The sequence below is a fragment of the Eptesicus fuscus genome, chromosome 22 (genome assembly GCF_027574615.1).
Source record: "Eptesicus fuscus isolate TK198812 chromosome 22, DD_ASM_mEF_20220401, whole genome shotgun sequence".
Classification (NCBI taxonomy): domain Eukaryota; kingdom Metazoa; phylum Chordata; class Mammalia; order Chiroptera; family Vespertilionidae; genus Eptesicus; species Eptesicus fuscus.
In genome coordinates, this window is record NC_072494.1 from 1,890,430 (window position 1) to 1,906,804 (window position 16,375).

Genomic DNA, 16,375 nt, shown 5'->3' on the forward strand with positions numbered 1-16,375 from the left:
AACAGAGATGACTTGCAGTGGTATCCCGAGAGCAGCATTTCACCAGGGGACAAACTGTCCGTTTTATGACTGCTTAACGAATACCTTTCATGATCATCTTTTTTCTCCCAGAAATACTCCCGTGTGTGTGTGTGTGTGTGTGTGTGTGTGTGTGTGTGTGTTTTAAACAGTAGTATGGAGAGATTTTATTCAGAGACAATGCAGATTGGGGGCAATCGGCAAGTGTGAGGTGTCATTAATGGAACAACGATCCTATTTCTAAATGGCCCGTAACAGGCATTAGTGATGAATACTGGTTCTCGTTCACTATCACGGCAATGCATCTTCGTTTCTGACACGTGAGCCGATGGACCTGATCGGTCAGTTGGTCAAACTGCTTCACAACATGCCAGACGGCTTCCTGATGGTGCTCGTGGCCCAGCCCCCCCGCAGCCAGGCTCGGGGTTCCCACAGTAAATGACTCCTTAGCTACCAGCTTCAGCCGCACTCGCGGCACCGGCCCCTTCCCAGGCCCGGATTTCAACTGTGCAGGAGCGAGTGCTTCTCCGTAACGTTTCATGAACGAAACCCGCAGTTCGTCGTCGGGGGCCCCACAGAACCTGGCGCCTGGCTGCATGTGCAACCAGCCTCTGACGGTCAGAAAGGAAAAGAAAAAGAGGACAGCGTTTTGGTAACATGATCGACCGAGACAACGACCGAGCCCTCCGTGTCCGGCTTGCACTCCGGTTTTGCTGCAGGCGCTTCCTCGCTCAGAGGCGGATGCGCGGTGGCCGGGGCACCCGGGGCGGCGTCTCCGGGTGGAATCTGGGCACCTGCAGCCAGAAGACCTGGCTCACACTGAGCGGGCGCAGGTGCCTTGTGACATCACCGGAGGCCAGTGCGTGTCTGTGACATCACACTAATGGGAGCACTGGCTGTGGGCTCCAGACCTGCCCTTGTGGGGTGCAAGCTGGTGGAAGTTAACGACTTTCACGGCCTCCTGCTCCTTACACGTAAGATGGAGACGAGCGCGCTTACCCGCAGGTGATTCTGATCGAGGACCGTCAAGTTCTACGTGCCTGCCACCCTCCAGGACAGCGGTTCTCAACCTTCCCAATGCCGCCACCCTTCCTTTAATACAGCTCCTCACGCTGTGGGGCGCCCCAACCATAAAATTATTTTCATTGCTACTACATAACTGTAATTTTGCTACTGTTATGAATCGTCATGTAAATATCTGTGTTTTCTGATGGTCTTAGGCGACCCTGCTAGCTGTAGAGCCTAAGACCATCAGAAAACAGATATTTACATGACGATTCATAACAGTAGCAAAATTACAGTTATGAAGTAGCAACGAAAATAATTTTATGGTCGGGGGTCACCACAGCATGAGGAACTGTATGAAAGGGTCGCGGCGTTAGAAAGGTTGAGAACCACTGCTCCAGGACAACAGGAGTGTGTTAACTGTGATTTTTTTAATCCTTCGTTTCTTCATGTCCAAATGGGGGAAAACAAACCATCACCTCCTTGACGTCTCAAAGGGCGCTTCTCCACACTGTGACGTGAGATCTCACACAAATGCATGGACGTCCTGGGCCACTGGCAGCGACTGCAGCTGCACATCCCCTGCCCGAGCTTCTTCTTCACACGAAGGTCTAATCACCTCCAACACCAGTGACACAAATGCACGAAGGTGGGGCCGTCAGTCCAAGGGTGCTGATGTGAGCACACGTACGACCGTGACGAGGACATTTCAGTTGCCGGCTTTTACCGTTTGCTGAGGAACGCCAACGTGTCTCAGGCCCTGCAGTTCAGAAGCAGCTCTCAGCAACAGGGGGCCTCCTCGATGCTCAATCAACGCTGGTCTGAGTCACTGAATCCCTTCCCAGCGGGAGCTTAGGGCGCGGGGTGTGCGCACCCGCCCGTCCGCCCGGGATGGTCCGGTTTGCGCCGGCTGCCCTGGGCTCATGATTAGCACGTCCTCTCCAAAGTGTCTGTGTCTGATCCCTTCACTCACAAAGCAGCCCAGAGGCCAAACACACAGCAGGAGCCTAGCCAAGCGCACCTTGCAGGGCACGTACAGTGTTTTTGTTTGGTTCTGATAACTGGCTTTCATTTGAGGACTGCACACATGTTTGTTTGTTTTCTTTGTCTCCACTTTCCTATGACAGATGGGATGTATCACAGAAACACATTATTGGAGAGAGGACATGCAATACTCTACTCTGTATTAGTACAGGTATTTCTAGAATCTCCTCGAATATGCTTGTGCAAGGCCAACGTGGAAGGCTCCTTGTGACCTCCCTGGTCCCAAAAGAAAAGGCACAAGTATTGTTTTTCTAGTAAAATGGTCACAAAGTAACAAGTAAGCATGTTCCCTCTTCACTCACAATTTGTCAAACTAATGATTGTAGCACTGAAGCAAACTATAAATGCTGGTACCTTTTAAGTAACTGTTAAATGTTCTTTCGTGTAGTCGCGTGAGGCCTGGCTGTTTAAACTATAATACTGTATTCTTATTGTATTATAAGTACTGATTAAATGAATGTGAACGGAGTTCACTTAATAAAATATAGTCTACAATGGTGTATATGTAGTGTACCATGTTGGGACAAGGAGTGGGCATGTCAAGTGAGAAGTGATATTAAAAATACACTGAGACATACAGTTAATAGAACACCTAAGAAGGAATTCTCTTCTCAGTGAGCTCCCTGAGGAGTCTGGAATTTCATGTGTCAGTTCCATGCTTAACTAAAAGTATAAAAACTAAACTAAAAGTACAATGTCAAGAAGTAATGCCACACAAAGAGCATATGTAATGGGTATTAAAATAATCTCATAGCCTGGCCAGTGTTGCTCAGTGGGTGAGCATCGACCTATGAACTGGGAGGTCAATGATTGGATTCCCGGTCAGGGCACATGCCTGGGTTGTGGGCTCGATCCCCAGTGTGGGGCACGCAGGAGGCAGCCAATCAGTGACTCTCTCTCATCATTGATGTTTCTCTCTCTCTCTCTCGCTTGCTCTCCCCCTTCCTCTCTGAAATCAATAAAAATATATTAAAAAATAATCTCATAGAATGTTTATTGCAAAAAAATACCACTTTTAGATATCAAAATCTAATGTATTCCTAAAAGTGCCTAATTGATGCAGCAATTTTAATACCAATCCTCTGAACTTAACTTCAACATTTCAAGTCAAATGTTAGAGAGCCCTGGAATTTTACTTTTAATTTCCCTACATTGCCTCCCTAACTCAATAACATCAGCAGGAGAAAATGGATTCGGCATGCAGCTAACAACCCACTTAGAGTTATCTTTTCAAACTTCAGGAAAACAAGCAGAAAGATCCATTCTCGTTTCATTCTCCTTTTGCAACAATTCATTAGTTTCATGTGAGAGGCAATGAGAATGGAGTTGGCCTGTTAAATGTGATAAATACATGATTTCTTACAAATTGAATGAAGTACGCCAACACATGTTAACATAGAAATCTCAAGGGTTACACTCGAGAAGAGACATTTCAAAAGCCCCATGAGATGGATGAGAAAATCCAAACCACATTATTAGGATTAGTGTTATTAGTGCCAAACGATCTTACAGAAGCCACACTGCTAGACCGCCCTGAGTGAGAGGAAAGTGCCTCCCTCAGAGGCAGGACCAGCCCGTGGCCTGTGCGTCCTGAAGGCACACACGTGTGTCTGAGCAAGGTCCCTGCAGATGTGCAGCCAGCAAAGGACTGAATAAAATGACCACGCACACACACGCACGCACACACGCACACACACACACCACAAAAGGCAGCGGGCCATCTCTGTGCCACTCGTATTTTTCCACCACAGTCCCTCCAAGTCGCATGCCCAGGTTCCAATGGAAAAGTGTAAGGTATGGGTTTAACCAAAAATGGCAGACTACAGAGTTGATATTTTAAAAATCACTTCTTAAAAGTTACAGGAAAAACAATTTGGAAAATATCACACTATTTTAGTCTGCTCTCCTAACCTTTACTTAATTTGGTTGAAAAAAACAGATTTAGATTTCTTGAAAGGTCAAACATCAGTCACTGTTTATCAGACAACCAACAAGGCAACGTGTGTGCACCGCGTTCTGCTCTGGCCGAAGCGCCCATATCACCGTGTGGAAGGACGGTGGCATCTGCCGTGACCCTTTCCTTCTCACCGGCGGCACATCAGCGCCTGGTGTGTGTGCTGCTTGTCCTCACCACACTGCTGGCAGGTGGGTAAGTTTAAGCGAACCACCCTTTGACTTAGAGAAGACAGAACTTTCTAGAATAACTTGCCCTAAGCAATGAACTTAAAAGAATGGATGGAAAGCTCTCCCACATAATTTCCCTGGGAGATTTTTATTTAATGGTTTCATAGACCTATTTGAAGCTACAATTACATGGTGAGATGAAATTGGAAATGCACCGAATGCCGTCCTAACCTGTGCTGTTTTAAATAAATAGACTCTGCTTTGGGAAGGGCTGGTGGGACTCTCATTAAAACCAAGTGCGAGTTCTCAGAGGAATGCCCCCTCTCTCTCTCCTCTCCTCTCCCAGGGCCAGGAAACCTAACAATATTATTTTAACTCCTTTTGTTTTGGAAAGCGATGTTAGTTCATATACATGCTGTGTGACCTTTTGTTACTGCCTCCCTGCAAGCTTGCCCTGGTTTAATGAAGAGACGATGGGTCCCCAAAGACCTGTGGGCGGATGCAAGTGCATCTTCTCCTCCAGCAAAGGGTGCTGTTGGGTTGCAAAGGCCCGCCTCGCACTGGTCAGGTGCACCTGGCAGTGCGATGGTGCACTCAGTAAGGAAAGAAATTAAATCCCAGAATTTATTGCAACGACTCACAACCTCCAATTGTTTCTATTTTCTCATCCCCAGGAGCCCTTCCCGGGAATTAACCTGTCAGAAGGCAGGGGGGAATAACCCTGATTTATCACCGAAAGCAAAGTGAGACTTAAGCTGCAGGGACATTAGGGGGAGGGTCCTCAAGGAAAGAGTGCGTGCGGCTGAAGTTGACGGAGGCGGAGAGGGAAGCCATTAATGAAACAGCCGGGCTGACAGGCATTCACTTTGGCCTTTTAGCAAACTGGACCCCGGGGCTACAAACTCTTCCCAGAGCCTCCGGGGGAGCTGAGCCTTCCATGATACATGGGAGCGGCCGGGTCGCTGACTCCCAAGAAAGCCCAGCGCGCAGAGGAGACGCCAGGGAGCCCGTCCTTCACCAAGGGCTCCGGACAGGAAGCCGGGCCGAACGCACACGGCAAACAGGGGAAACGCTTTCGCCGCCTCCTCCTTCAGATCAGCACGTCCCCAGAACCTAACGCCGATGGACCGTCTTCGGGTGCTGGTGGAAACGCTCTAACCCCCGGTGCTCACACGATAGTGCAGAAGAACACGGCGGTTACCTCGAGCTGTGAAGACTACAGGGAGTTCCCGGGAAAAGAACCAGTTAAGCGAGACCGCCCGCTCGTAGCGGGGCCCACAATTAAACACTCGGATGTAAAGTTAATGAATACCGTCTACTTTCAGATCCTCTAATGTATGCAACTTTTAGTCCAAGTATTTTATTAACCTTCTGGGGCTGCAGTTCGTCTGACATATGGTTTTATGAAATTTCTTTTTTTTTTTCTAGTCAAGTAGTGGGATAAAAATACGGTCGGGGGCACAAAACACACACAGTTTAGCTGTGTTATCACACTAACCACTCTGGATATCAACAAAGCACCGACGACTATCAAGTGACGTTCCCCTTTCCACGCTGTCAGAGGGCAAAGCAATGGGCACGGCTTACCTCGGCGGCAAACTGCTGCAGGCCCCCGATGTTAATGGGCCCCTCCTCCGTGGCATATAAATTGCAGCCGCCCACACACAGGTCGGAGGTTGGGCACACCATTCCACAGGTCAGACCCAGGGGGTTGTCCGAGAAAATCATCTTGGCAGCTCCATAATAGTTCTGCCAAAATAAAATAAAAGTTATGCTGTACCAGCGTACCTTCAACACTCAAATTACGGCCTGTTCTATGAGGTAATGGAGTTGGAGATCAAGACATAAAAGATGCAAAGCTTTCAATAATACTGTTTCCCATCAGGAATAACCCGCAGAGGATGCAACACCTAGGAGTATTCAGTATAGGGCAAATGGATAAATGAACAATTCATCAATTTTGGAAAACTGAACTTTAAATATAAGCGTTCTGGAATCATTTTCTTCACAAGGCATCTAGCTATAGCCTGCCCTAAGTTATTTTCATTTCTATCAGTGGTAAATGAGGTGTATTGCTTGTACAAACTTAAAACCTAAATCTTTTTTTTAAATATATTTGTAATGATTTCAGAGAAGAAGGGAGAGGGAGAGAGAGAGAGAGAAACATCAATGATGAGAGAGAAACACTGATCGGCTGCTTCCTGCACGCCCCCCACTGGGGATAGAACTTGCAACCAAGGCCTGTGCCCTGACCGGGAAGTGAACCCTGACTTCCTGGTTCATAGGTCAACATGCAACCACTGAGCCACGTCTGCTGGGCAAAACCTTAATCTCAGAACTTAAAAAACACACAGTGACATTTAGGCTATTCTCCATGTAACTGAATTAGAAGCAGCTGGGGCTTCTTTCTCGTCATTCCCCTGACATCTGCAGGGAAACGGTGTATTACGCACTTCGTAGCTCAGAGACCTGGTTTGCAAGTTTGTAAGGATTTTGGAAAATTCCGATAAACAGGGTGGGCTCTCCTTTTTTCAGAATTTTCCTCCTTACAAACTGTCCAACCAAGTCTCCTAGTTCCCCCACATGGCTCAAATAAACTTCTGTAAAAATTTTAAAATAAAAGAACCCCATGCTGATTATCATCCTAACATACTGTTAACCAAAGGTGCAGACCACGCTCATTACACAGGCCCTCCTGGACCCGACCTGACAAGCTCCCCTCCGCCCCTCCCTCCCACACACCTGGCTATCACCAACAGCTCCGAATCCCACCCACTGTGTCCAGAGGCTGTGGGACCCAACTTGTCCAAAAATGGTAGAGCTATGTCTTTATTTACTAAATAAAGAACAAAAGTAACCAGTTTAATATTTCGGGGCCATTTTTCCCCCTAATCCAAGAAAGATTTAGACCTGACCAGTAATTCTCAAAACAGTCAAGTACATAAAAAAATAAGAATAATTTGAAAAAAACTGTTATCAGTCAAGGGGACCCTAAGGAGACAGGAGAACTCCATGTACTATGTTATTCTGGACAAAATCCTAGATCAGAAAAGAAGGACTAGGTAAAAATAAGAACATCTGAAGAAATTATAGACTTAGTTCATGATAATGGTTCAGTAATTGTAACAAATGTGCTAAAATATGAAAGTTAACAATAAGGGAAACTGTGTGCAGATGCATATGGGAATTCTCTGCACAATCTTCACAATTTTTCTGTAAATATAAAACTGCAATAAGAATACAGTCTTAAAAAGAGATTGTAGAATGTACTTAACAATACGAAACTCATGCATTTATTTTACCTTTGGCTTTGTGTGAAATCCTTTTAAAGGTCTTTGAAAACACACACATGGCTTCTGTGAATAACTTCAAGCATAAATACTAATTATTAGAGACTATAGACTACTGATGATGATAAACAACAATAACCTTTACTACTTATTGACACTTTGGTACATTCCCAGCACTCTGCCACGCCTTTCTATTTCTTCTTTATCCCCACTCATCTTATGTACAGCGCTCAATAAAAAAACTTTTAGGCACGAGAAGAGACAATTAAATGCCTCATGATCTGAGAAAATAAGAGGTAAATGAGGCAGAGCCCAGGTGACCCAGACATTGAAGTTAGCAGAAAAAGACTTTAAAATAATCTTGATGACAATTCAGGCAAAGAAAAGGCAAACCAAATAGATGAAACAATGCAAAACATAACCAGAATACTAAAATCTGTTTTAAAAGAATCAAACTGACATTCTGCAATGGAATAACACATTTAAAAATAGACTTTAATGCATACTTTTAACAGCATTCGCAATGATTTAACTGCATTTGTCATATTCAATGTGTCTCCTTAGCAACCAAGACATGTCTGACACATGAGAAGGGTTCTTCAGTACACATTTTCTGAATACGTCGGAGGAATGTGTTGTGAAGTGAAACCTATACACAAGGTGACCTCGGGGGAAAGGTTAAATAATTTGCCACAGGACCACACAGCATGTAACCGGCAGAGCTGGGATTCAAAGCCGTATGCCTGACCTGTTGAGGCCCAGGAATGAGCCGATACTCAAGCGTTCTGTCACACTCCTGAGGACAGCAGATCACCGACAATGAAACCGGTTAGTGATTCTTCAACACTCCGGCGACTCCAAGTCTAACCTTACACCAAAATAAAATTGTCAGAGGCTATGAAATTTTTAAAAATTAGTAAGAATGACTGAATGCTTCATAAATAAAAAGCACCATAGCAATTTTTGGAAATGTCAAATGCCTGCTCCCTGACATTGAGACGCCAGTATCAGAGGGAAGAAGTCGTGTCAGACTGCGGTGTAGAGTCAGCTTGGCATGGGTGGCCATGTAAATGATTCTGGGGTGACAGGGCTACGATGAGAGGGAGTGACATACGGGGAATACTCAAGAGTGCTCGGAAAACATCTCGATGTAATCACGTGGCAATCTGGCTACATCAGTTCATTCTCTCACTTAGGAAGTGATGATCCTAGATATAGTTGGAAAGTGGGCACCTAACTACGGAGAATCCCGACTACCAACCTGAGGGTGCGTTTTGGCACTTTTTCATAGGAAGGTGTCAGTGTTAAGGGACCAGCCAGGAAGATTGTTGTACAGACGCCCTAGCCGGTTCGGCTCAGTGGATAGGGTCAGCCTGCAGACTGAAGGGTCCCAGGTTCCATTCTGGTCAAGGGCACATGCCTGGGTTGTGGGCTGGATCCCCAGTAGGGGGCGTACAGGAGGCAGCCAATCAATGATTCTCTCTCATCATCGATGTTTCTATCTCCCTCTCCCTTCTTCTCTGAAATGAATAAATATATATACATGTATATTTAAAAAGATTATTGTACAGATAATGTGGAAATTCTCAGAAACAAGTGAAATGATAGGAACGTAAAGAAGACAGGATGGTATCTCAAAAAGGAAAGCATCGCCATGCCACAGAACAGAGACGCGTCGTAACCGTGGTGAGTCTTCACCACCCCCTCTCACAAGTGAGCGTGAAGACGTGGCCGAGAACCCACTGCACGGGGATCTGTGTACTCCGAGGCAGAGGCTCAGAAACCCACGCGAAAGGGAGCACCCATCAACTCTGCCCACGGACCCCGTCAAAATCAACGTGAATTCTTTCCTCTCCTGGTAAGTGGGCCGGTTCCCCGAGTCCTCCTCCTAAACAAGAGGTCTCACGCCTCGTCTGTGAGCTCTCAAGCCTTTCTAAAAGTAAAGGCTATCACATTTAAATTTAGAAGGGCACTTCAGAGACACCCGGCCGGCTCCTTCTAGAAAACTCAGAACCACTTCAACTGGCGTCTTCACGCTATTCAATCAGTCCCAAGTGTCTGGTCGTCCACTGTGTGGAGGAAACGGGCAGGACCCTGTAGGGCGGGATAAAACCCGTGTCTGATCTGTGCGAAGAGTTATCTTATGCATAAATCCTGAGGAACTGTACCCCTTTGCTAAACCAAAACTGAAAAGGCAAAAAGAAAAAAATGTTGGTTATGTTTGTTTTGTATATATCAACACAAAAGAATAGGCACTGAATGTTCTCCTGTCCACTAACTTACTCATTAACTTCTCTGTTACTCGCTGGGGTTTTCAAATCATGCTCTAAGGTACAAAACATGGGCCATTTATGCAAGTTGTTTTAAGACAACTTTTACTTTTGCCTGGCCACTGTGGCTCAGTGGTTGAGAATAGACCCATGAACCAGGAGGTCTCAGCTCGATCCCCAGCAGGGGGCGTGCAGGAGGCAACTGATGGATGATTCTCTCTCATCATTAATGTTTCTCTCTCCCTCTGCCTGTCTCACTGAAATCAATAAAAATATATTTTAAAAATTCAGCTAAGTTGTATCTTTCTAAAAAGTAACCAGAATTATGGCTTAACTATTATTATTTTTACCTGAGCAGACAAAAATGTACTACTGGGGCATTTGGTGTCCTGGATTTTGAAGTAGAAATTTAGCATCTGGATGTATTATTAAACTTCATATCTCTCTCTTCTGAAAGATGTGATACTGAAAACAAAGCAACATCACGCGTTACTGGTTACTCAGGAGAGAATGGAGAATTACTCCCTCTCTGATTTAATTTAAAATACACTAGAGATCTTGCAAGGAAAGGAAGATTTTAGTGGAAACCTGACTTGCCGCGACAACTGCAAAAACTGAACTGCTGGGAGCACCAGACCACCGGTCCCCTATCAGCGCAAACATTCGGATTCAAAGAAACTCTTCACTGCACCACGGAAAGGTCAGATTTCGCCGGAAATGAGGGGCGGTTTCTAATCCCCGCGGTGGGTGAGGGAAGCGCGGCAGCCGCAGGACCGGCAGGAGCCGGGAGTTCTGTGCCTAGAAAAATCTGCGGCAGTTGGAACTGCCGTGATCTGTGAATGAGGAGGGGGGTCTTCTGAGCTGCTAACAGAAATGACCTCTTGAAAGCAACTCATTTTAATCTGACGAGGAGGGTCAGACTAAGAATTTTCAAAGGAGTGCAGGCTCCTTAGTCTGGTGCACAGACCCACGGTCCGCACACCTGGGCTCTTTCTGACTCTGATTGCTAAGCCCAACACATAGAAAAACCCAGGTGGAAACCCTGAAAGACTGCAGGGGGAAGGTGTTTTTTCGGCACACCTCCACAAACCGGTAGAGAGTGCCATAGAGGGGAAAAAAAAAAAAAAGAGCTAGAGAGGCCCGGAAGTCAATTCAGAAACACTGCCACCCAGGGCTGAAACGCTAATTGTCTCTGGTGTAATCAAAAATAAATACGAGAAATTAAGACACGGCTGGCTTAAAAAGCAGGACTGGCTTCCAACACTGAGGAGCCCTGGAATGAAGCTGAACTGAAATACCGCCCAGACTGGGAAAAAGGCGTACCAAACAGAATAATAGACGAAGTGAATGACAGCCGCTACTGCACATTTTAGTCTTCCTATTTTTTAATTTTCAATTCTTTTTTCAATTTTTTAATTTTTTTATTCTCATATTTTTTATTTGCATTTTTTGCATCTTTTACTTAAGAAACGAATTTTTTTTTCTTTTTCCTCACTCGATTTTCACCTTTTTAATTATTACATTTTTATTTTCAATCAGCAATATTATTACTATTATTTTACTTTTTTTTTTTTTTAATGTCATTTGATTTTCTCTTTCTTTTATTTTTGGATTAGTGTCCTACATTTGATTTGCATCTTTCCCTTACAATCGCTTTACCCTATCTCAAAGCTAACATTATGCCATCACTCTCCTCCTAACCTTTCCCCCTTGGTCCCCAGTTTATCTTAACCCTTTCTGGCTTTAGATTTTCCCTACTTTTTCAGTTTACTCCCTGCTAAAACTTCACCCTACTTATATATCTAATTCCCAACCCCCTGCTCCAAATCCATACAAACCTCTCTCTATGCTACCTTAAAAAAATTATTTTTCTCTCGGGCCTTTTGTTGTTGTTTGCTTGAATGTTGATTAGATTGAATTTTTATGCTTTTTTATGAGATTGTTTTGATTATTCTTTTTGTTGGATTGGTTGGTTCTTTTGTTTGCTTTGTTTTTGTTTGTTTTTTACTTTTGTTTTCCCTTGCCTCACTTGATATTAGCTGCTGTTGCAGTTTGTATTAATCTCCAGGCTCGTGTTGCTGGAATTTGCTGGGAATAGTGGTTGTTCTAGTGGAGTTTACTCCCCATATATATAGTTTGTTCCCCTTTTCTCTCTTAGTATCATTCTTGTCTCTCTTACTTTTTTTTTCTTCTTTTCTTTTTCTTTTCTGTTATTTCTTTTTCTTTTCTTTCTTTCTGCTCTTTTCCCAAGTTCATATTCACACTTTTTTTTTTTTTCGTTGTTGTTCTTTCTTTTTACTCTCCCTCTTCCACTCCTATTCCCTAATTTGTCTTTCTCTGGTGGTTACCTTTATTGGAGGTTATTAATATCGTGAATACAATTCTGTTCAGTGCCTTGTCTGTTGTGCCTGGTTGTGTTGTATTTTATACCTTTAAATCAACGCCAGAGAGAGAAATCTATATAACCAGACATCCGGAGAAGAGAGACAATGGGGAGACAAAGAAATAACCCCCATAGGAAAGAGAAGCAGGCATCACCAGAAAAGGAAGTAAACGAATTAGAGGCAAACAACCTATCAGAGAAAGAATTCAGAGAAATGATCATAGGGTGGCTGAAAAGGATGGAAGACAAATTCGACAATATGAGTAAGAACCAAGAGGAAATGAAGAAGAACCAAGAAGAAATGAAAAATGACATCGCTGCTGTAAAGAACTCAATAGAAAGCATCAAGAGTAGACTAGATGAAGCAGAGGACCGCATAAGTGAGCTAGAAGACAAGATGGAAAAAAATACCCAATTACAACAGCTTCTAGAAACAAAAATTAGAAAGATTGAGGAGAGCGTAAGGGAACTTCGGGACAATACAAAACAAAACAACATCAGGATAATAGGGGTGCCAGAAGGAAAGGAAACTGAGCAAGGAATAGAAAACCTGTTTGAAGAAATAATAACAGAAAACTTCCCTGATATAGGGAAGAAAAAACCCACACAAATCCAAGAAGCTCACAGAGTTCCAAGCAAAATGAACCCCAAAAGACCGACGCCAAGGCACATTATAGTTAAGTTGGCAAACACCAACGACCAAGTAAGAATCTTACAAGCGGCCAGAGAGAGACAGACAGTTACATACAAAGGAACCCCCATCAGACTAGCAACTGATTTCTCAACAGAAACTCATCAGGCCAGAAGGGAATGGAATGAAATATACCAAGTCATGCAAAGGAAGGGTCTAAATCCAAGAATACTGTACCCAGCAAGGCTATCAATCAAAATTGAAGGTGAAATCAGGAGCTTCACACACAAAAAAGGACTAAGGGAGTTTATCACCACCAAACCAGCAATGAAAGAAATGCTAAAGGGTCTGCTGTAAAAAAAAAAAAAAAGAAAAAAAAAAAAAAAAGAAAGAAAAAGGAAGCAAAGAAGGAACACAGGGGTATAGAATAAAAATGGCGACAAATAAGTACCTATCAATAATAACTTTAAATGTAAATGGATTGAATGCCCCAATCAAAAGACACAGGGTAACAGACTGGATAAGAAAACAAAACCCAGATATCTGCTGTCTACAGGAAACCCACCTCAAAAAAAAGGATGCATACAGACTGAGAGTAAAGGGATGGAAAAAGGTTTTCCAGGCAAATGGAAATAAAAAAAAAGCTGGGGTTGCAATACTTATATCTGACAAATTAGATCTCAAAGTGAAGGACATAACAAGAGATAATGAAGGCCACTTCATAATACTAAAGGGAGAAATCCAACAAGAAGAAATAACTCTGGTAAACATATATGCACCCAATACAGGAGCACCAAGATACATTAAAAAACTCCTGGAAGATATCAAAGGAGAGATTGACAGTAATACAATCATGGTAGGAGACTTCAATACCCCACTATCACCATTGGACAAATCCTCTAAACAAAAAATCAGCAAAGAAACATCAATCCTAAATGACTCACTAGAACAGATGGAATTCATCGACATCTTCAGAACATTTAACCCCAAAGCCACAGAATATACATTCTTCTCAAGTGCACATGGGTCATTTTCAAAGATAGACCATATGTTAGGACATAGGCAAAGTCTCTCCAAATTCAAGAAGATAGAAATCATATCAAGTATCTTCTCAGATCACAGTGGCATAAAACTGGAAATCAACTACAATAAAAACAACCCAAAGAAATCAAACACTTGGAGACTAAACAGCATGCTATTAAACCATGACTGGGTTACCAAAGACATCAAGGAAGAAATAAAAAACATCATGGCAACAAACGACAATGAAAACACAACAATCCAAAATCTATGGGACACAGCGAAAGCAGTCCTGAGAGGGAAGTTCATAGCTCTACAAGCCTACTGCAAAAAACAAGAAACAATGGTAATAAATTACCTAACCCAACAACTCAAAGAGTTAGAGAGAGAGCAACAAGATAAGCCCAGTGTAAGCAGAAGGAAAGAAATAATAAAGATCAGAGCGGAGATAAACGACATAGAGACCAAAGAAACAATACAAAAGATCAACAAAACCAAGAGCTGGTTCTTTGAAAGGATAAACAAGATTGATGGACCTCTAGCCAGGCTCACCAAGAAGCAAAGAGAGAGGACCCAAATAAACAAAATCAGAAATGAAAGAGGTGAAATAACAACAGATCCCGATGAAATACAAAGGATTGTTACAAAATACTACGAACAACTCTATTCCAACAAACTGGACAACCTAGAGGAAATCGACATATTCCTAGAAAAATACAACCTTCCAAAACTCAATCAGGAAGATTCTAAACAGCTCAACATGCCAGTAACTATGGAAGAAATTGAAGCAGTCATCAAAAAGCTTCCAGCAAACAAAAGCCCGGGGCCAGATGGCTTCACAGGAGAGTTTTATCAAACTTTTAAGGAAGAACTAAAACCTATCCTCCTCAGACTATTCCAAAAAATTCAAGAGGAAGGAACACTTCCAGGCTCCTTCTATGAAGCCAGCATCACCCTAATACCAAAACCAGATAAAGACAACTCAATAAAAGAGAATTACAGGCCAATATCCCTCATGAACATTGATGCCAAAATCCTCAACAAAATTCTAGCAAATCGGCTCCAGCAGTACATCAGAAAGATCATACACCATGACCAAGTAGGATTTATTCCAGGAATGCAAGGATGGTACAATATCCACAAATCAATAAACGTGATACATCACATAAACAAATTGAGAGATAAAAATCACATAGTCATATCAATAGATGCAGAAAAAGCATTTGACAAAATCCAACACCCTTTCTTGATAAAAACTCTCAACAAGGTGGGAATAGAAGGCTCATACCTCAACATAATAAAAGCTATTTATGATAAACCCACAGCAAACATCATACTCAATGGGCAAAAACTAAAACCATTTCCCCTAAGAACAGGAACAAGACAGGGATGCCCACTCTCACCACTCCTGTTTGACATAGTACTGGAAGTATTAGCTATCGCAATTAGGCAAGAAGAAGAAATAAGAGGCATCCAAATTGGAAAAGAAGAAGTGAAGCTGTCCTTATTTGCAGATGACATGATATTGTACATAAAAAACCCAAAAGATTCCATCAAAAAACTAATAGACTTAATAAATGAATTCGGCAATGTAGCGGGATACAAAATTAACGCCAAGAAATCTATGGCTTTTCTATACACCAATAATGAACTTACAGAAAGAGAGACTAAAAAAGCAATCCCATTTACCATCGCACCAAAAAAATTAAGATACCTAGGAATAAACTTAACTAAGGAGGTAAAAGACCTATACGCAGAAAACTACAGGACACTGAAAAAAGAGATAGAGGAAGACGTAAACAGATGGAAGAACATACCATGTTCCTGGATTGGTAGAATCAACATCATTAAAATGTCCATACTACCCAAAGCAATCTACAGATTCAATGCACTCCCCATCAAAATACCAACAGCATATTTCACAGACCTAGAAAGAACTCTCCAAAAATTCATCTGGAATAAAAAAAGACCCCGACTAGCCTCAGCAATCCTCAGAAAGAAGAATAAAGTAGGTGGGATCTCAATACCAGATTTCAAGCTGTATTACAAAGCCACTGTTCTCAAAACAGCCTGGTACTGGCACAAGAACAGACATATTGATCAATGGAACAGAATAGAGAACCCAGATATCGACCCAAACCACTATGCTCAATTAATATTTGACAAAGGAGGCAAGAACATACAATGGAGTCAAGACAGTCTCTTCAATAAATGGTGTTGGGAAAACTGGACAGATACATGCAAAAAAATGAAACTAGATCACCAACTTACACCATACACAAAAATAAACTCAAAATGGATACAGAACTTAAACATAAGACGGGAAACCATAAAAATACTAGAGGAATCCACAGGCAACAAAATCTCAGACATATGCCACAAGAACTTCTTCACTGACACTGCCCCTAGGGCAATGGAAGCTAAAGAGAAAATTAACAAATGGGACTACATCAAAATAAAAAGCTTTTTTACAGCAAAAGAAACCATCAACAAAACAACAAGAAATCCCACTGCATGGGAAAACATATTTGCAAATGCTATCACTGATAAAGGTTTAATCTCCAACATCTACAGGCAGCTTATGCAACTT

General features: G+C 42.8%; 1 protein-coding gene across 1 annotated transcript in view; it reads right to left on the reverse strand.

The window, feature by feature from the left end:
- Positions 1 to 16,375, reverse strand: part of DPYD (dihydropyrimidine dehydrogenase) — a 370,484-nt gene that overhangs the window by 236,376 nt on the left and 117,733 nt on the right. Inside the window, exon 5 of the mRNA XM_008147316.3 lies at positions 5,779 to 5,940. Within this exon, the coding sequence (XP_008145538.2) occupies positions 5,779 to 5,940 (162 nt within the window). The remainder of the gene's footprint in view (positions 1 to 5,778; positions 5,941 to 16,375) is intronic.